General features: G+C 42.8%; 1 protein-coding gene across 1 annotated transcript in view; it reads left to right on the plus strand.

Moving 5' to 3' along the window:
• Window positions 1–2,206: 2,206 nt before the first annotated feature.
• Window positions 2,207–21,108, plus strand: part of LOC308298950 (electrogenic sodium bicarbonate cotransporter 1-like) — a 101,812-nt gene continuing 82,910 nt past the window's right edge. Inside the window, exon 1 of the mRNA XM_080742648.1 lies at window positions 2,207–2,323. Within this exon, the coding sequence (XP_080598774.1) occupies window positions 2,304–2,323 (20 nt within the window). The 5' untranslated portion in view covers window positions 2,207–2,303. The remainder of the gene's footprint in view (window positions 2,324–21,108) is intronic.

A 21,108-nucleotide genomic window follows, 5' to 3' on the forward strand; every position in this document is an offset into this window, starting at 1 on the left:
TATTTTTGGGATACTTGTGAGTTGTGACATTCACGCCACTATATTTGAAAGACAATGAATGAATAGAAATGTCACTACAAGATCATCATGCAAGAATTCACTCGCTTTTGAGTGGATTTTGTCCATCTCCCATCTGCTAAATCTTAATCCACTTGTAGATGTTACACAGTATGTTTCATTTGTCATCAATAGTGTCCTGGACTGATCCATTGTTATTTCCATTACACACCAACAGGTGAGTTTCGAGTGCATCCATCATTATGCAGTTTTGAGTGGCTGACAGCTGTTGTCCATCACAGTGAAGACAGAATTCTCATTCTGCATCCATTAGCCTTTAAGTGGATCTCTATCTGTCCATCTTCCATCTGCTAAATCTTCATCCACTTGTAGATTTTACACATGTATGTTTCATCATTCGTCATCAAGAGCGTCCTGGGCTGATCCATCTTTATGTGTCATTCTAAACTGGTGGTTCTGGAGACACGTGTGCTCTTATCAGCAGGGTGCTCACAAAAACTTTTAAAAACTCGAAATACGCAATTCTGGGAAGTGTGGTTGCTGACTGTGATGCCAGTGACAAGGAATCCGCTGGGGAAATGAATTCCATCTTACTATTTATATTATAGGCCAGGGGTTTTCAAACCTTTTTGACTCAGGGCACCCCTGTAAATAACTTTTTTATCCACAGCACCCCCTGAATTACACTGTTCATTTTTAGAATCTTACATCATCACAGAGAAATATCTGTTTCCACCAGAACTGACTGAAAATAACGTTATACTTGATGTTTAACCACTCGAACCCCAGCATGCCTATTCTGGGGGGAAGGTTCATCAAAAATAGCCGATCTACAAGCTCACAACGCGTCACATTGTGACGCGTTGTGATCTTGTAGATCTGCTATTTTTGGTGAAGAGAGTTGTCATAGATGGAAAAAGAACTACAGTGCAAATCAGGTCTGTTTTACTAAGCATATAAGTGATATTGATGAATTTCAAATCTTAGCAAATTATCTCGCGGCACCCCTGGACTGGCATCACGGCACCCCAGGGTGCCCCGTCACCCACTTTGAAAACCCCTGTTATAGGCTATATATATTGTGATGCCAAGTGAAGCATGATCAAAAGCTTCACTTTTATGTTGTGCAGCCGCCCAAAGAACTGGCACAGAAATGATCCTATCAAACATCAAAAGGCATAAATGCAGTATGAAGCCGCCGGCCCTCATAAGTTACCACCAGTTACCAACTTACCACAATGGACATTATAGCCTAATGTATGACCATTGCTGTGTCCTAATAGCACACAACAAACAGCCATACAGTTAACCACAAACACAGTATTGTGGCCCTCGAAGTCATTTTAAAATTGTGGCCCCATGCCTAATCTAGTCGAATAAACCCTGTTGTAGAACAATACAGCAATGCACAGATATTAAAAAGAAAATGTGCATGACACAAGTAGGCCTACTAGAGTTTGTCCATCATTGGATGTGAGCACATGACAAGTTGAATTCCAGACTTTTAGTATTTCTACATTGCAATATTTCTACTGGTGTTTTTACAAACATGCACCCCAGAGTCAGAGATCAGAGGCGTCAATTGGGTATGGCAAGCTATATGGCAGCTGCCATACCTTGGCTACAGGGGGAAATATTAAATATACTTCTCATTGTGCCTTTTGCTAAGGTATGGCAACATGACTGGTGTCATGACTGCGCCCTCGCGCGCGTGCAAGACACCAGTCATGTTGCCATACCTTAGCTTTTTGCTGAACCGACGCTGTCAGAGATGTGACAATGAGTGATGGCATCATTCATGGGCCTGCCTCTCTCGGTCTACTTTTTGACCTTCACCCCCTCCCACTTGTGGCGTCACGGCTGGAGGAGGGAGGGAGGATGGTTCTTTAAAAATGGAACAAGACACGCTGCTTACAAGCCAGGCAGACACACGTAGAGAGACGGAGAGAGAGTCAGCTCCTTCACAACACAAAAACCATCTCAACTGAACTTCCAGCAGCATGATCAAACTTAGCGCGACATGAGTCCACGCACACTAGTTCGGACATCCATAGAGAGCAAGAACATTACAGTCCGACCAAACGAGAGGATAGGAGGACGGCGGCGGGGGCTTTACGTTTGATTCCATTGGCAATTTGGCTGCACTCTGTTCCAAAAGCGCGTAAATCAAACCCCAAATCGTGTGCCGTTTTTTAAATTAAAAACATCCCGAGACGAGGCACAGAGGACTGGACAGCTGGTGATTTAGCCAACTATTCGAAGATCTTTCAACAAAGTTTGACAAGATGAGTGCGGACAAAAGCAAGTGAGTTAATTGTTTTTTCCCCATGTTTGGTTTCCTTGCAGATCTTCACTCATCGTGTGCTGTGATCAGAATCAAATGTACACAGACTTAATAGATTTAACTCTATAGTGTAGGCCTACAATATCATTTTGGTTACATTTGTGGAGTTACAATCTATGTGCAGCTGTGAGGTTCATGCATGTTGCATACTTTACATGCATATGCTCTGCTCAGTTTCGGGTTACATTTGACATCTGGTAACGAGGCATAGATCTTATAGTCATTGGTTTCCAATCAGTGGGTCGGGGCCCGTTTGAGGGCCGCGGACACATTTGTATGGGCAATGCACAATTTTGTTTTCTCATTTAAGGAAATTATTTTTTATTAATAAGTAATTTCAAGAACAAATGAAAAGAAAAATCTAAGAAATTCCATAAATTAGAAAACAAATGTTGCATTGCGAGCTTGTAGATATGGCTATGCTATTTTCACTAGTTTGGGTCCAGGGAAAATTCTAATTTCTCTTTTGGGTAACAAGCTAAAAGTTTGGGAACCACTGTTATTTATAGGCAGCCTATATAGGCTTTCATAAAAGGACACTCACACTTATCATAAGGTAGGCTAAGCTAAGCCACTATGACTGACATCTCTGAGATGAGTGAGATCATATCGTAATCTAGTTTTCGCAGCAGTAGGCTATTAAAAGGGACCTCTTTGTTCAGTTATAGGCCCCAACTAGCAGCATGACATGTTAGTGACATAAACGGTGTTGTTATAATAGATTATAGCTGCACATGCCGCTACAGAAGACTAGTGTGGCTGGCTGATGGGCTGAGCTGTCGCTAATCTAGTCCCCATGCATAGAGCCTGTCACAGTCAATTAGAGCAATGCTTCTCAGACCCCTTTTCATGTGAACAAGCACCCTAATCTAGTCCATGTTGGAGCCACTAGCCCCCATTTGTCTCTCAGACAAGTCTAATATTTAATTTCATTGTAGGATATGGTTATGTGTCTATATAGGCCTACATGGGCTATTAACTCCATACCACATGAGGCAAACCATGCATGGGCAAAATAACTGTTTTCATTGTATAAATGTGTAAATGAAGTAGCCTACTGCAGTGTTTCTCAAAGTGGGGTCTGGGGACCCCCCGGGCGTCCTTGAGGGAGTTCCAGGGGACCCACCCCACCAAATGGAGCCTTAAACTAAGTCTGCACATTTGGTTCCATTTTTACACACTCAAAGTTAAATAACATAGATTTTACTATATCAATTGTGGTCCCAGAGATTGAAATGCCATTAAATGCGGGTCCTTAGCCTAATTAATGCAGGTCAGACGGGGAGTTCTTGAAAATTTAAATGGTTGAAAATCACTGCTCCTCTCTTACTGGGGTCCGCAAGCTAATAAGGGTCAATTTGGGGGTTGACATGAAAAAGGGAACCACTGGCCTACTGAATGTTTGACATTGGTAGCCTACGTGGTGAGGTGAGGTGAACCCCTGGAACCCCCTAGCTCTGGTCCATAGCGTTATAAGGAGAGCTCCCATAACGCTATGGACGAGAGCTACTAGTGGTCCCCCCTCCCCTGGCCCCAAATTTGAGAACCATTTCATTTATTTAAATTGTATATCAACTGCACCAGAGAGTGCTAGGCTGGCACGCGTTAAGATAATGGTCAAGCAGAACACGGTACTATGCAGAAGTACTATGTCGTAAAACACAATACAAATTATTATTAGTATTTACAATAGAAAGGTCGGGGGAGGTAAGGATAGGCTTTGTTTTCAATTACTATTGTCGAGTAGCAGCCGCCTCTTAAGTGACTTTTCAGTGCTGTTTTAAAGGAAGGTAGGGATGTACACACTCCTTTAAGGCCTTCGGTAAGGGTGTTACATTTTAGCGGCATAGCAGGAGAACGCATTTGACCCTTTTTTTGTGCCAAATCTGGATTGGACGTGATCTGTGGAGCTGCCTCTGGTGTTGTAATTGTGAACATCCTTGACGTTTTGTAAGTATTTTGTCAGGTACATGGGTATCTTAGTGGTGTAGTGTGTCTTATGCACCAGGCCCATTGCACGATGCTGTACTCTGTCAACCGTGAGCCTCCCCAGTCCCCACGCTTAGAAAGTGATTAGCGGTAAGGTGAGCCCGAGATGGAAGGTTAAGCAGAAGCCTAATTAGTTTGTTTTGGGCTGTTTGGAGCCTTGTTTTTAGGGCCTTTGAGGCGTTGCAGTACCATACGTGGACTCCATAGTCAAAGTGTCCAACCATGTGTGGCAGCATGTGGTCAAGAGGAGGGGACAGTCTCTGTGACGCCCCAAAAATCAACCTGAGAAAGTAGGCCTCCTGTATGTTGACATGGTGTTACTGTCAGCATATTGCATAATGACCAGACCCACCTGACCTGGATGAACTGATGATGGTTGACTTGCATGACACATCTTTAGTTTCACAGTGTAATGTTAAAAATAATATTAATAATGATATTCTTCTGTTAATTCACAAATGGATAAATATTGCTACACATGGACCAGTAGCCACTGAGGATTTTGTGTAGCCTAATGCAGTGGTTCTCAAAGTAGGGTCCAGGGACTGGGTTCCCCAGCTACTGTTAATGATTGATGGGGACCAAATGGACCCTTACGGGGCTGTAACTCGCTGAGAGTGGACAAATGGAACCATTTGTCCAGTTATGTGGGGTCTGTGGCGTGGCCTAATGCATAACAAAACCAGGGGGGGTCCATGAAATTAAATGTTTGAGAAACGCGTCTGGCCCACTGATGCTCTCTTTCCTCCTTAATAGAAGCCAGTGAAGGTGAAGTTAGTATTAATCAAACGCATGTTTTATTGTGTATGGGCTTATTCATTCTGGCTGAGGCATACTGCTAAAATGGTTCTCAACCACGACCGGAAAAAAAGAAAAGATAATAATATAAATAATAATAAGCACATTGATTTGGGGACCCCCCACCCTGATAAGCACTTGGAATTGTAGGATTTGAGGCATTACATTTAGTTTGACTCCGTTCCAATATTAACGAGGCGTTGTGAGCTTGTAGATCAGCTATATTTTCAAAATGCACAGGTTGGGGACCACAGAACCACTGCAGTATATATATGACCTGGTCTCGTCATCAGGCATGTTGCGTGCCCCCCCCCCCACCCACCCAGTGCAGTAGAAACTCTCAAAAGAGCGAGGAAGCGATTCCTCATTCTTCAGCGTCTTTGTCATTCGGAGGGATTATTATGATGAAATGTCATTACAGTGTTTTGTGATATGCTAGTCTAGTATGGCATCCTTTTGTGTCCTGTTTCCTCCTTGCACTGTCTGCACCCAGTGTCTAGTGGATTCCTGTTGCATGAATGATCTTTTGTGCCACGCAGCAGATAAGCGTTGACTTTTTGCGCAGTCACCGTTTCTTCATCACACCTGTTCCGTTCCAGTGTTCTTCTCAAGTCAAGCCCCAAAAGGCACTGATTTACCTGTTCCTATTGTTTAAAAGTGTTGCACAGAAAAGTATTGCGTAGTAGTGTTGGTTTAAGGATATTTAACATGTAGGCTTAAGCCCTTATCAGAGTCTGAGGTGAAGAGCTATCACCTCAACCTTGAGGTGATAAACTATCACCTAAAAATGTGATGGCCATCATAGTCACGGACTCACGGTGAAGTCATATCACCGTGCCTCTAAAACCAGGGGGCACACTGATTGATCTAGATCGACCAATCAGTGAATGGGATGATGGGGAGATGTCTGAAAGTAAAAACAGCGGAGAGATGTCTAGGTCCGCGGTGATGGCTCTTCACCACGGCTAATGACGTAATGTTGTAGTTTTCTGACTTAAAAAGACTACACCGCGGTCGGCTTTACTTGCTTGTCAATGAATCGCTGATGTTCCTCCTGTGCTTTACAGAGCCTTTTTTTTTTTCAACTTCCACCATGGGACGCTGAGAACTATGAATGACTCTGGTCCTTGACATTAACATAATGGTTGGTTGTAGAGAGACCACATCCAAACACTAAAGTAAGGATGGGACGATATGAAAATGTCAAGTCACGATTATTGAGACCAAAGACATTGCAATTTACGATATTATCAAGATAATCAAAATATCAACACATCCATTATCCTGGCCCTGGGGCGGAACATTTTGCCAAAAAATAGCAGATCCACAAGCTCACAACAACGCATCGCTTTGTGACTGACAGATAGGCTAGTCAATCTGAGGTTTGACCCAAAAGAAATTGCAATAGTAATGGTTCAAGGTTTTTTATGATCCTTAGAGTCATCCAAAACACATGTTAAAAATCTTCCAAAATCTTCTTAGTGGATCAAGGTGAATTCAGGGGGTTCACGTTTGGGTCCCTTCACTTACTAATACAGGAAGACCTCCAAAAAAATCTTATTTAAGTTAGGGTGACCATATTTTCAGCCACTCAAACCGGGACGCAAAACACTGTTGCCTAAAACTGGGACCCTAAAAGCAATGCGCAGATTGCGCACGTTACCGCGCACGCGCGTGCCCATTCTCTAACGTTCGTGCACGCGCACCGCAGGGTTGCAAACAGGCAGTGAGTGATTGACAAACAGCCTCAGTGTTGAATTCAGACACGCAATGAATGTGTTCCTTTCTTCTGATTGGTTAGGTGAGCATGTTTTCATGAAAAGAACATGATAAATGTCTATGCAACCACTGAAAACAGCTACTATTATTTTAATTCTGGCGAAAACCGGGACAATTTTGTAGTGGATGTTGAAAACCGGGACATATTAGTGTTTTAGAGATATTTGTCGGGACACCGGGACACGTAGCTTGAAAACGGGACTGTCCCGGGTAAAACGGGACGTCTGGTCACCCTAATTTAAGTAGCATGTGAGGGGTCTTACTAGGGGTTCTTCATGATCCTGAATCCATTGCAAGCATTTGTTTTGCACGAAAAACATTCCCCAGGCTAAAAAGGGACACAGCAAAACTGAGCTGACCCCAGAAAAGTGATGACTCATCACTAAACCATAGTATTGGGGGTCAGTTTTTAGCCCGAGGAATGTTTTTGGTGCAAAACAAATGCTTGGAATGGAATTAGAATCATGAAAAACCCCTAGTTAGACCCCTCACATGCTACTTAACCCTCTAAGGCCCGCATTAAGAAATACTTGAAATAAAAAATTGAAAAAAATCAGATGGTGTTGTAGGAGTCCTATTAAGAGGAAAATGTAATGTTTTTTTCAAAAAAATGTTTTTGTAAGATTTTATAGCCATAAATCAAAAATCATAAATCATGCTCTAATTTACATATGGGGGATATTTTTCACAATAATAACATATGTACATGTTCTAGACATTCTAATGATCACCAAAAAAAATAGTACAGGCATTTTACTTATGTTTTTGTGAGGTATAGCTTCCATGAAAAAGTGAGATGTTGTTCGTCAAAACTCTGGAATTTCAGCGGGTGTGGCGGGTGTGAATGTCAGCCCCTGTGGGGGGTATTTATATGCAAATATTGTGGCCAATGGCATTGTAATACTAAACAATAGAATCCAATGGTGGTGTTTAGGTGGTAGGGGGAGCTAAAATAAAATGATTTAAACCTTTTTTTGGATAAAATACAAACGTTGTAATATTACAACCGTGGGCCTTAGAGTTAAAGAGGATTTTTGGGGGGTCTTTTTTTCCTGTATAGTAAGTGAAGGGACCCAAACTTGAACCCCCTGAATTCACCTTGATCCACTAAGAATAAAATGGAAAACTTTTAACATGTTTTTTGGACGACTCTAAGGATCATAAAAAACCTTGAACCATTACTATTGCAATTTATTTTGGGTCAGGCCCTTTTTTTGCTTAGATTGACTGGCCTAAGAGGTGAATTGACCCCAGAGCATGACGGAGGATAATTTCACAATAGATTTAAATGTCCACGATACAATTATTGTGGGTGTTTTCATCGCGATAAACGATAACAGCGATTCTCGTCCCATCTCTACACTAAAGTAAGGTTTTATTCATTTACCAGCAGCACCCTACTGTAGTTTGTTGACCGGAGTCCGGCAGGGGTCTTATCCTACTAAGCACCGTTCTTTTTTTCCACCTCTACATTACACCTTTCAGTGGGTTACCCTGCAGGAGTTAATACAGCATCACAATCATTTTAACCACTTTTATCCATGTATACGTTGGCTATTATACAAATAGCAGATATATCATCTATTCTTTTTTTTTTTACCTTTCTTTTTTTAATCTTTTTTAAAATCGCATTAAGATTTATTGCGACCGTCAGGTCGCAGTTACTATCAAAACCTCCACCGGCTTTCAGTCTGTCCGTCCGTCCGTCAGTCTGTCCGTCACGTGCACTTTCCCCCTACTCATATCTCCGCCACCGTTGCCCCTATCCATGGCCAAACTTTGCGCACACACTCCTTGGCTGCCAAACCCCTCATTTCTCTCATGGCCCTCTTCTAGCGCCACCATGAGGCCGATTCTTGCAAGACACATTTTTGGACACTGCTCCTACAGATTTTGTCCTAAAATCACGCAAAGCGGTACACAGTATCTCTAAAGTCATGTCATCAACATGGATCTGTCCCATTTCCCAAATTCCCTCCTGATTGCCTACCATTGCCTTCTAAAGTTTGTGTATGCGACCTGACAGTCGCTTATCTCCCGACTTACTGGTTTATTTTTTCTCTTTTTTTTTTTTTCCCAAATCTCTTCTGGGGGTCCCTCCCTGGCACAAACTCGTTTCAGATTGGGGTTTGTGGCCAAACGCATATCAATTTGGGTGCCATTGGCTTGAAAAAGTTTACGAAGCACTGCGCTTGGGTTCATGTGGTTACAGCATTCCTGGACTGTGGTGTTGGACTGTTGGTTGTGTGAGTGAGCGGTGCTGTAATGAAGCTTTGGGATGATCCTCATCCTGATCCCTGGTGGCCTGAACTTGTGTCCTCAGCTCTTCATTCATAATAATACCAACCACTGTGGGTTTATTGAGTCTCACACGGTCACCCAGGAGCAGACGGCAAGAGGGAGGCTCACACTAGCTTAGGTTGGAAGAAGTACTCAGATCTTAGACTTGAGTAAATGTAGCAAGCAATACTAGTGAAACGCCTGTATTAAAAAAAAAAGGCATATCACATTGTGACGCGCTCACAGCATGTCACAATGTGACGCGTTGTGAGCTTGTAGATTGGCTATTAGGTGTAAAATAGTCTCGGATCTATATGGGAGTTACACTGTTTCTATGTGGAGCCTCCACCAGGATATTGTAGAATTACATCCAATGACCAATATCACCCTCGCCCAAACACAGCCTCGTGTTCTCATCTCTGGACAAAGCCGGCTGCACCATGGTGCATTTGCTTATACCCGTCTCTTTTTTATTGCCATATCGTAACACGTTGACATTATTCTATCTTCGATAAATGAACATAGGTTTCAGTTAAAAATGGAAAAGCTCTATTCTCTACAAGTCTCCATCGGTGTGCGTCAGTGTTGCGTTGCATGATATTTATATTCCTCAAAAGTGTCACAGCCCTCCGCACGGCATGAACATGTTCCCCCAAGAGGTTGATCCTGTACCTGGCTGGTACAGATTATGCAATATGACTTCTCCTTGTTCTTCTCTAAGGACATACTGAAGGCCTGGCTGCTGCGTGCAGGGGCGTCACAAGGGGTAGGAAAGTGGGACTGAGTTACTGGGGCCCAAGGTGGAGGGGCCCTAGTAACTTTATCTGTTGAAAAATAGCAGATATACAAGCTCACAGCGCGGCACCGAGTGCCGCGCTGCGAGCTTGTAGATCTGCTATTTTTGAAAAGTTGTGAAAATGTGTGAAAATCTTTGAATATAATGTATTTTTTAAGAAAACATTTCTAACTCAAATTTTGCTTCTGGGGGTCCCTGTAACTAAATATTTTGAGATCGGGGTCCGTGGCCAAATACATATCATCTTGGGGGTCCTTGACATAGGTTTCTTGCACACATTTTTGCGATTTTTCAAAAATAGCAGATCTACATGCTCGCAGCGCGGCACTCGGTGCCGCGCTGTGAGCTTGTATATCTGCTGTTTTTCAATAGTTAACATTCATGGGGGGCCCGCAGTGAATCCTTGTACCCAGGGCCCAGAATTTGGTGTGACGCCCCTGGCTTCTGCGTGGCCTGTTTTCAACTGCTCTCAGTGAGCTACAGCACTGATTCCCAAACCTTCTTCATTGCCAGGACACTGGACACCTTGTTTAATCTCAAACTAAAGTGTTAAAGGTTTAGGTTATGCAGTTACCTTGTCAAGATGTTACAGTGACGTCAATACGTGCGCGTCACGCGTCTCTGACGCATTCACGTTGCCTAAAGACGCATTCACGTCAGTGTCCTTGGGTCCCATGGACGCATCCACGTTAAAATAATTTACCACGTCGCGAAAAAAATATATTTTAAAAAGTCCAGACGCCACCATTGTTCATGGGTGAAGGCATGCTACTTAATGCTATGTTAACACAAATGAAATCCGCGTAGAAGGTCTTAAAACAGACGATAGAACTAACGACAGTGCGTTCTATCGTCCACCGATGCCATTTTGGGCGACCGTAGATGGTCACAGAATTCAATGGGTGCCTGAGTTTTAGCGTAGCACCGGGCCGCTCTCTGACCATAGTGGCACAGCATGTTTGGTGATACACCGAAAAGGGTTCCCCCACAGAACGTGTGCAAGGCACAGCGCTGAAATATGACGTCTCTACACTGCAGCGACACAACAAGCAAGCAACACTTTATGCAGCTGCACCCATCAGAACTTGCATCAAAGCCCTGATAATATTTATAATAAATAATTGCTCTTCCTTGCGTTAGCATGGAGTCTGTTCTTTAGAGACTAGAAGCGGAGTTTTACAGAGTCCATGGAACGTAGTGGGGGCGCTCAGGCTAGCGCACCCCAGGCTAGTGTAGCTAAGGCTAGTGTTAGTGTATTAAATGTGGAGCAGTGTCTGCCTCGCTCTCTCCCCGACCGCGTCCACGGTGGTGTCGCATTAACGTGTATTTTGCGATCATCGCACACGACGGCGACGCTGCCATTAACAAGCGAGCTTTTCGTGTCAAGCATACATGCAGAGGCAGGAGGTAAACAAAAGCATCCAGTCCATAGAGTTGATACAGTCAGGCAAGTCAACGCGCATTCGCGCACTGCTATGACGCTCGCATCAGCCCGTTCCAGCAGTGTTTCTCAATCAGTAGTCCGCGGACCTGACTAGCGCCGCATGCATGTTAATGCACAACACAGGCATGCACTCGTCTCCGACACACACACACACACACACACACACACACACACACACACACACACACACACACACACACACACACACACACACACACACGGTCCTCTCACATATGGAAAACATTAACGCTTATAACGTTTTGAACGATTAAAACCTTTTTTGGGGGAAAAACTTTTGAAAAATAAAGAAAATATATGTTTTTATTTTTCGATAAAATAATCTTACAATTCCAAATTGTAAGATTTGGAATTGTGGTTAATTTCTTTCATACACATTTCTACGTAACATGATGAACATAACCATATAATAACCAATTCAAGTTAAATGCTGCACTTTGTCAAAAATGACATGACGCGTTGAATTTTTGTGGGACCCATAAAATATCCCTGGGACTCATCCGAAAGACCCCTCTTGGGTCCCAGGACTCATTACATTAAAAACCTATTAACATCACTGATGTTACTAGTCCACTTAGCGAGATGTATTGCTGTTTCTCTCAGTGATGATTAGGGCTGTCACAATTATTATTACATAATCGTCTAATCGCAATTATTTTAGGTCATCGCAATTATTTTGTATAATCGTCATAATCGTTTCCATGTTGAGAAATGTTCATATAGCTTCAAACACTTTATAAAAGTAGTGGAAATAGCAGATCTACAAGCTCACAACGCGTCGCGTTGTGAGCCTGTAGATCGGCTATTTCCAGTATCAATGTTCTTTTTTAAGTACTGTATAAAGTTGTCAAATATGTCAGTCATTTCTTTGTATATTTAGGGTATGTGTCATATCTAGCATGTGCAACTTCAAAGCCTGAAAACCAAACAGAAATGTAATTGTCAACGACAAGTACACAATTAAATCGTTAATCGCGTGACAATTAGTTGTCGTGTAAAATGTCATAATCGTGACGGCCCTAGTGATGAGACTATTTTTGGATTACCGTTTATTTCCAAATGGTAGCCCGGGAGCAAATGGTAGCCCATTTTGCATATCAAATGGACGCAAATAAATGTTGCAAATGGGCGCCTCTGGTTCTTTTAAACACCTGAGGTCCAAATGGATTTGGTGCCATGTCACTCAACAACGTCCCATTGTTCCGACGTCCCATTAGTCTGACGGTACCCATTCTCTCGAGACAGAGTCTGTAGTTAGGAAGAGGGACAAACCAAGTGGGCGTTCCCCTTTCTTTGACGATGGCTAGCCAGATTGGACGGTACCTAACCCTAACCTCAGTAAAACTATGTCTAACCCTAACCACCGTCGGAGTAATGACATGTCGTACTTATGGGCAGTGTGACATACGTATGTGCAGTCCCCAATCAGTGTTGATTTTGTCGACTAAAACTATGACGAAAAATGTTTGTCGACTGCGGTTTTTTTCACTGACGAAAACTAAATAAAAACTAAGCTGTGATGACTAAAACTAAGACTAAATATATTGACAATTTCGTCAACAAAATAAAAACTAGACTAAAACGTTAGGGAGGGACTAGTGGAAAAGAGAGTCATTTTATGTTTGGTTGCTCTCAGGTGTTGTGTGCTGAAAATAGCAGATCGGCTATTTTCAGCACACAACCAAGTGTAAAATCAGTCATTATGATGCCATCAAGGCCTGCCAAAATACATTTTAGTTGACTAAATCAACTGTAGATTTAGTCGACTAAAACCTTATGATATTCAGTCGACTAAAATTTGACTAAAACTAAAACTTTTCAGGTGACTAAATTATGACTAAAATTAAAATACATTTTATTCAAAAGACTGACTAAAACTAAATCAAAATTAGCTGTCAAAAACAACACTGTCCCCAATCTATTTTGCCTATTAAACGCCCGCCCTATACTATTTGGAAAGGTTTCTAATCAGCAATGCATGATATCTTGATGTCAAGGTAACCACGCAACCCGAACCTCTACCAAAGTGTCATTGTGCCTTAAGGGTCCATTTCGTCTTTAACTATTAATCATTTAGCTGGGGGACCCCCTGGAACGCCACAAGGACCTCAGGGGGTCCTCTGAACCCACATTGATAATCGGTGACCTATAGCAGTGGTTCTCATCCTTTTCAGCACTTAGAATTTATGAATTGAGGCATTCAACCATCGGTTCCACAGATACATATTGTGAAAATAGCCGCTCTACATTTTGACATTGTTTGTCTAGTCTAACTTATATTATTTGACAATCTGGCCAACGTTTGACCAGTTTTTATACTGTAGTGTAGTTTGTTGATTACTTTTGATGCAGTATTGGCCTTTTTCTTTTCTTTCTTTTTGACGTGTTAAAAAGGTCTTAAAGGCCCTTAGTCTCTTACACTGTTATTTGGGGACCCCCCAATCCACAGGGGCACTGCACCTCAAGAAGCGGCTGTCCGTAGCTACAGTGGAGTCTGCGGGTGGTCTCAAAAGACGCCCATGGGTCTCCTACTGTCGGACAGACTGCGGAAAAGTGGCTCCATCATAAACCACTGAAATGAGGCTTTGACGAGTCACTCGATGTCGTTCTGAGCCCAGTAAAAGTGTTAACTGCATACCTCTACGTCTACGATGATTATAATTACATCTAAAGATGCTTCTCCTCCATTCACGTTTGGTGAATGTAGCCTTGGCCAGGAAAATTTGATGTCTTCAGGCGGTACCCATCGATAATCAGGTGTTTCGACCCTTGAACCTCTACACCCTCCTGATGGCAGGGTCGGCAGCGGTGGCCAAATCACTGCCCATCTCCTCCTCCTGGCCAAGGCTAAACTCCCCTCTCCTGCTCTATTCATTTTTCCCCAACAAGAGGCTCCTCTGGGGAGGTATTGGGTGGGTCCCTCCTGAGGTCTTGAGGTGACACAGATGCGTAGAGTTCTCCAGGACTACGAGATTACTAAAGACTGAAATATTCCTTAGACTTGTCCATAGACGGGCACAAGATCATTTTTGATCAACCAGTTTGACCATAATGTACACGGCAGACGATTTAGACTATGATCAGACTAACTGCCTAAATCAGATTTTGGCATGTCCAGATCAGGAATCAAGTGCAATGGGGAGTTTGTTCCACAGTTTGGGAGCCAGAAGGGAGAAGAGTCTGGGACGTGTGGAGCGCTGTCCCGGATGTTTTAGGGAAGGTTCTGGCAGCTTCCCTGTGTTAGCTGATCTACAGTAAGTGAGCGGATCAGGCTTTGAAGATAAGAGGGTGCCATACATTCGGTTGCTTTGTAGGCCAACATCAGTGTTTTGTACTCCGGGGCAGTAACTGGGATCAGTTTTGATCAAGTCCGAATGGCAAAAAAAAAGAGAAAACATGGACATTTGTTAACGAAGCCTAAAAGCCAAGCAATATTCATAATGTTCCAATGTTCAGCAACAGAAACGCAATTAAATAGTTAAGTCACAATTAATCATCAAGTAAAATGTCAGTCGTGCCAGCCCTTATCACAACAGTATGGACAGCCAGTCCCTAAAGATTGAATTTGAGGAATGAATCGTATTTGGCTGCAGCCTGAACAAAGCATTTAACTCTCCCTGTTTGCCCGACGCGGTCAGGATAATGTTTGCTTTTTATTTCCTGAAACGGGCGTACAGTGAAAAAGTGTTGACCAATACTGTCAGTTGCACCTGGAGGCACTGTTGTTGTTACTGGGGTTGGTCAAGGCAAAGGCCTTCACAAAGTCAACAAAAGTGACTGACTAGTTGTGTGTTCGTCACACGGATACACTAGAAGGGAAGATACAGGTACGGACAATCGGACATTGCACTCATAAAGTGAGTGCACATATATTAAAGGTGCTATAAGTGATATTTTTGTGTTAGACGAAGCAAATTGTTAAAGTTAAAGATCTACAGTATATTATTCTATAGAGTGTTTGGTCAGTAACAGGTCACCTGTTGGTGGGAGAGAGCCCATTTATTACCTTCAAATTTACAGTGTTCCAGTTTTGTCTGCTCATTTTCTTTTTTCACTTGTTTATCCTGTATCCTTGACCTTGATGAGTATTCTCTCCTGGTTGGATGAAAGTGGTATCCCTTACCTGAAAATTCTGTTTACTAAAGACTTAAGAGCTATGGAGATGGGGAGACCCCTGTTACTGAAGGAGTGTTATATAGCAATTAATGATTACTCAGAATATAGAGCTATTTAACATTTATTTTAACCACAAACTTACAGCACCTTTACTTTATATTTTATAAAATAATGTAATATTTAGCTATACCAAAAGAAAACTACCCACTGTGGAATTGTTGATTAAAAGTGGTTATCAACCTTTTCAGGCCGTGACCTCCAAAATAATCATATTTTAACTGGGGACCACTGACACACTAAGAGTTGAGGCATTACATTTTGTATAACACGGTTCTAATGTGAAAATGGCTGATCTACATGCTCACAACGCCTTGCATTGCGAGGCGTTGTGAACATGTAGGTCGGCTATTTTCACAATGTCTGCCGGTAATATTTGACAAGTCATTTTAGAGGTCATTAAAAAGGCCTCAAATTGTCACTTTAGAAATGTGCAGATACCTTAGTCTATACTTTATGTTGTTTACTGTTGAGAGAGAAAACAATGTTGCACATTAAGTTAATCATCTGGGGACCCCCCCCCCCAAAATCATTTGGCGACCCCCCCTGGGAGTCCCGACCCACAGGTTGAGAACGACTGGATTAAAGGACCCTATGGAGCTATATTTACTTTCATGCTCAGTGAGTGAGAGGCAAAAAAACAAACTCTTGAATCTTGTTTGAACTGCGTGAGAACTCTATCTGTCATTGGTTTTCCTTTAGCAACAATAGAAATAAAGGGAGGGTAAGAAGCTTAGAGGCCTGCAGGTATAATATTGGCATAGCTTGACGGGGTGGCAACATGCCAAGCCACTCCTCATCATCTCTTTGACCTGCTGTACTCTGTCTACTAGTGGAAGAAATATGTAACAAAAATAGGCTAATGTGTTCACCTATGGGCAGAAAGCGTGAAAATTTGCACCTAGGGGAATTTTTGTGCGCCGAATTCAAAAATTGACGGTCCCAAGCACTTTTCCCATGGGATCTGGTGGCTCTAATTCACTTACCATACTAGGGAAAAAAGACCCCCCAAAACATATTCTTTAAATAGCATGTGAGGGGTCTATCTAGGGGGTTTTCATGATTCTGAATCCATTGCAAGCATTTGTTTTGCACGAAAAACATTCCTTGGGCAAGAAATGGACCCTACACAACTGTGAAAAGTGATGACTCATCACTAAACCATAGTTTTGTGGGGTCCATTTCTTGCCCAAGGAATGTTTTTGTGCAAAACAAATGCTTGGAATGGAATCAATGGATTCAGAATCATGAAAACCCCCTAGATAGACCCCTCGCTACTTAAAGAAGATTTTTGGGGGGGCTTTTTTTCCAGTGAATTTGAGAAAAGTGCTTGGGACCGTCAATTTTTGAATTCAGCGCACAAAAATACCCCTAGGTGCAAATTTTCACGCTTTCTGCTGGAAGTGAGCACCTTTTTCACATATTTCTCCCACTATACAGGTTGGCCTACAGTAGGTGCTGCTAACGGCACAGCTGAATTTTGGGTCCCATCCCCAATGCAAATATAGCTTTATTGATTCCAAAGTTTCCATTTGTGAGTCTTTAACATAGTATTTAAGCAAATAAATGAATAGCTTTTTGATGGAGAACTTGTTTTTGATGGCGTATAATTATTCAATGAACATGAAAATCTGTACATTTAAAATACACACTGACTGATTGTGGGCTCGCTGAAAGCGAGCACATGTATGTCATCTTCATTATGTATTTATCAAGTTCTCCTCAAAATGACGTAATCTATCAGTCAAGTTCTCCTCAAAATGACGTAAGACACTGCCTTTGTACCAACAGTACAAAGGTAGGGCCCTTAGCCAATGAGGAGCAGCCAAAGGGTAGATCTCTGTGCCCATAGTGTTTCGTAGGAACAGTATTTCTAGTTGTATTTTAATGAACCACTTTGCAAAAATGTTATGAGCTTGTAGTGTTAAGAGCTTGTAGATCTGCCATTTTTGAAAACGTAAAAAAAAAACCTGACACATTGATCAGCTACACACACAGTAATTGCAGTTACCGGAAAAAAGTGTGTGTGTGTGTGTGTGTGTGTGTGTGTGTGTGTGTGTGTGTGTGTGTGTGTGTGTGTGTGTGTGTGTGTGTGTGTGTGTGTGTGTGTGTGTGTGTGTGTGTGTGTGTGTGTGTGTGTGTGTGTGTGTGTGTGTGTGTGTGTGTGTGTGTGTGTGTGTGTGTGTGTGTGTGTGTGTGTGTGTGTGTGTGTGTGTGTGTGTGTGTGTGGAACAACAGCGCCCCTCCCTTAACATGTGTGGTCAGAAAAGGTTACTGCAGGGCAGGCTACATACCCGGAGACAGACAGACCCACACACACGGCCACGTATAGGAGCGTTGTGACCACCGCTCAAAAAGTAAGCTCATAGCCTGCCTGGCATATCGGCCACACTGATATACACGGGCCTGACCCTTGTGCTGATGGTCGGGGCAGCACCATGGTGCGACGTGAGCTTGTAGATCTGCTATTTTTTGAGCAAATGTTCCGCCCCAGGATAATGGATGTTGGGGATATTTTGATTATCGCGATATCTTAAACCTCATTCTTTCCCCACCATAATCGTGACATGAAACTGGTGCAGCCAGCTGTAAGCTCTGTCCAGTACCTCCATCTTTCTCCAGGCTAGATGTGGATGGATAAGAAGACCGCTGCGCTGCTGCGCTGAGGAAATGCGGATGAGCTTGTGGTGTTATCAGGGGAAGTCGTATCCTTCCTGACTTTGTTTACATAGTCAGTGGTTTGTGTCCACCGCCCCTCACCCCCAACCCCCCCTTACTTACTGTACTCACCCCATTTCTCACTGTGCCGCCCATCGGGGATTAGTTGGTCAGTGGGAATGGAGAAGATGCCGTCTATTGCAGTGGTTCTCAACTCCCAATTTTGGTATGTATTAGGCCATGGATCCCCAATTGGTACCTAACCACCAATCATTTAGCTGGGGACCCCCTGGAACCTCCTCAAGACCCCACTTTGAAAACCACTGGTCTATTATATATCGCCTCCCCCAAAGCTGCAACCCAGAAATGAATTTAGTTAATAAAACGTTATATTAAAGTTATATTAATTAATCTTTGTCGATTATTGCAATACAACTAGTACATGTGCAGTGGTTAGAGGTGGTCTCCCCACTCTTCCATTGAGACATTTTAGACCCTGTCAGGTAGGACCGACTACTGTGACTGGTAAGTAGGACTGCCTGAAGCTCATGGCGCAAGACTCTGAACCCCTAGTTGCTCCCGGTGAGCAGGTTGGTGCCTTGCATGGTTTCCTCCGCCATCGGTGTATGAATGTGTGTGTGAATGGGTGAATGTAATGCACAATCTGTGCAAAGTGCCTTGGATAAAGGTGCTATATAAATGCACCATTTACCATTTATCACAGGCTTACAGTGATGCAATAGCAGCAAAGATGATTAATGTAGGTAGATACGCCATTCCAATTGATGCCACTAAAGGCGAAATGGTACACAAATCCTACAAATGGTCTAAGTTGGACCCCGCCGTCTGACGAACTGATCTCGCAAACATCCTATGATTACTGATGCTAGATCCCACGAGAGTGTGTTGGTGGGACAGAGAACTGATGAAGATTTCCTCCTGATTTTGTCTCTCTGAAAAAAGTATTAGTATAAAAATCTCCATGGGAAGACTGTGTGTCTTGTGATGATCAGGTCCATTCCATTTAGTTCAGTGACCATGGGGGACTGGTCCAGATTATGGTCCATTCCATTTAGTTCAGTGACCATGGGGGACTGGTCCAGAGTATGTGTTCACGTTCACTCTTTCATTGGAATGCTGCTTCCGGTCTCCTAAAAAGGCAGCCACCTAGGTCACGCACATACGGGAAGTAAACCGGAGAATACGAGAATGCGGTCTTTCTTTTTTTGTCGTCGTCTTGGGTAGCAGGTGTGACTGTGTGCAGTCATTGTATTCTTGCTGTGATGCAAGCCTTATTGGGAAATGGGAATACAGTTCATGTAGTCTTCTTCCTTGATGTTGTGAGACGGGGGGTTACAACATCCAGCTCAGTGTTTGGGGCCTGTACGTCTGGACTGGAGCAGCCACATTCCTTAGCCTTCCAGGAAAGAGACTGCTGCTGCTAGCTTTATTATCAATGGGGAACTGTCACAGTCTGTCAGTCATTGCCAACAAAGTGCATAGAGGAACTAAACCTAAGCCCTTCCGCATACACCGGGCAGGAACCTGTGTCTTGCTGTCATTGAGAGCATTAGATAAGGCAGGTCAGCTTCATTGGGATTGATATGTAGCTATGAGGCCAACAAAAAGAAAATTATTTTGAATTGCAAATTATTAATAGTATTATCCTATATCGATGCAGTACTATCAAGCTAACTTGCCGACGCTGGTGAACGCTAACCTGCCGACGCTTGTGAATGCTAACCTGGTTAAAGGACAACTTTGTTTTCATATTTTACATTGTAATTAGAGAAAAGACAAGATGAGTGTTAAAACGTTTTCATTTACTGCTTTCTATCGTTTTAGCGATTTTAATGACATTGATTTCAGTGGTGGTTGGGGGCGTGCGTGCAAGTGTCTAAATATGTATTTTTAGATACAATAAGCCCTTTCCCAAGATGCACTACAATCTTTCATGGGCAGATGTGACTTAGGGGTCTAGTAGTGTTATGCCCCCATGCACTGAAATCAAAGTCATTAAAATCGTAAAAAAAAAACAATAGAAGTAAATGAAAACATTTTAACACTCATCTTTTCTCTAACTATGTCATTAATATACCTTAGAGGAGTTGTGTGGAAATAAGAAAAAAGCCCTCTGTGTGGGTGTGTGCCTTGAATCTTGGTGTGAACATTTGTGCAAACATTAATGGATGAACATGCAATGGAGAATAAAAGTTAAGGTATATTTTGGTAAGAAAAGGATGGACTGGAAACTTATTTTATTTTTTATTTTTTTAAAGAGGAGAAAAAAACATGTTGGGGGGGGGGGGGGCTCTGCTCTTGGACAATCGGAGAAACAAATGAAAAAATTAAATAAAAAAATCACACCCGTGTGAACTGAGCGGTGGTTCCCCCCCCCCCCCCCCCCCCCTGTGTGTGTGTGTGTGTGTGTGCGTGTGTGTGTGTGTGCCTGGTCTGGCCTGGCCTGAACAACAGCGCCCCTCCCTTAACATGTGTGGTCAGAAAAGGTTACTGCAGGCTACAGACAGACAGACAGACACGCAGACAGACAGACCCACACACACAGCCACGTATAGGAGCGTTGTGACCACCGCTCAAAAAAACAAGACGGAAAGGCAATCCTATTCTTATAGCAGCTACAGTATTTGAACAGTTATTTCAGTCCAGTTCTTCCAGCATGTTTTAGAGCCCATGCTCCAAAACTATGCTCTCTGTCTCGCAATGAATACGATAATGACAGTATGCTGTGTGCGGAGAGGACAACAGAATGGAGAAATGCATGACATGAGATCTCATTTGAGGAGGTGTGCA

Source organism: Nannobrachium achirus, assembly GCF_963921795.1.
Source record: "Nannobrachium achirus genome assembly, chromosome: 15".
Lineage (NCBI taxonomy): Eukaryota > Metazoa > Chordata > Actinopteri > Myctophiformes > Myctophidae > Nannobrachium > Nannobrachium achirus.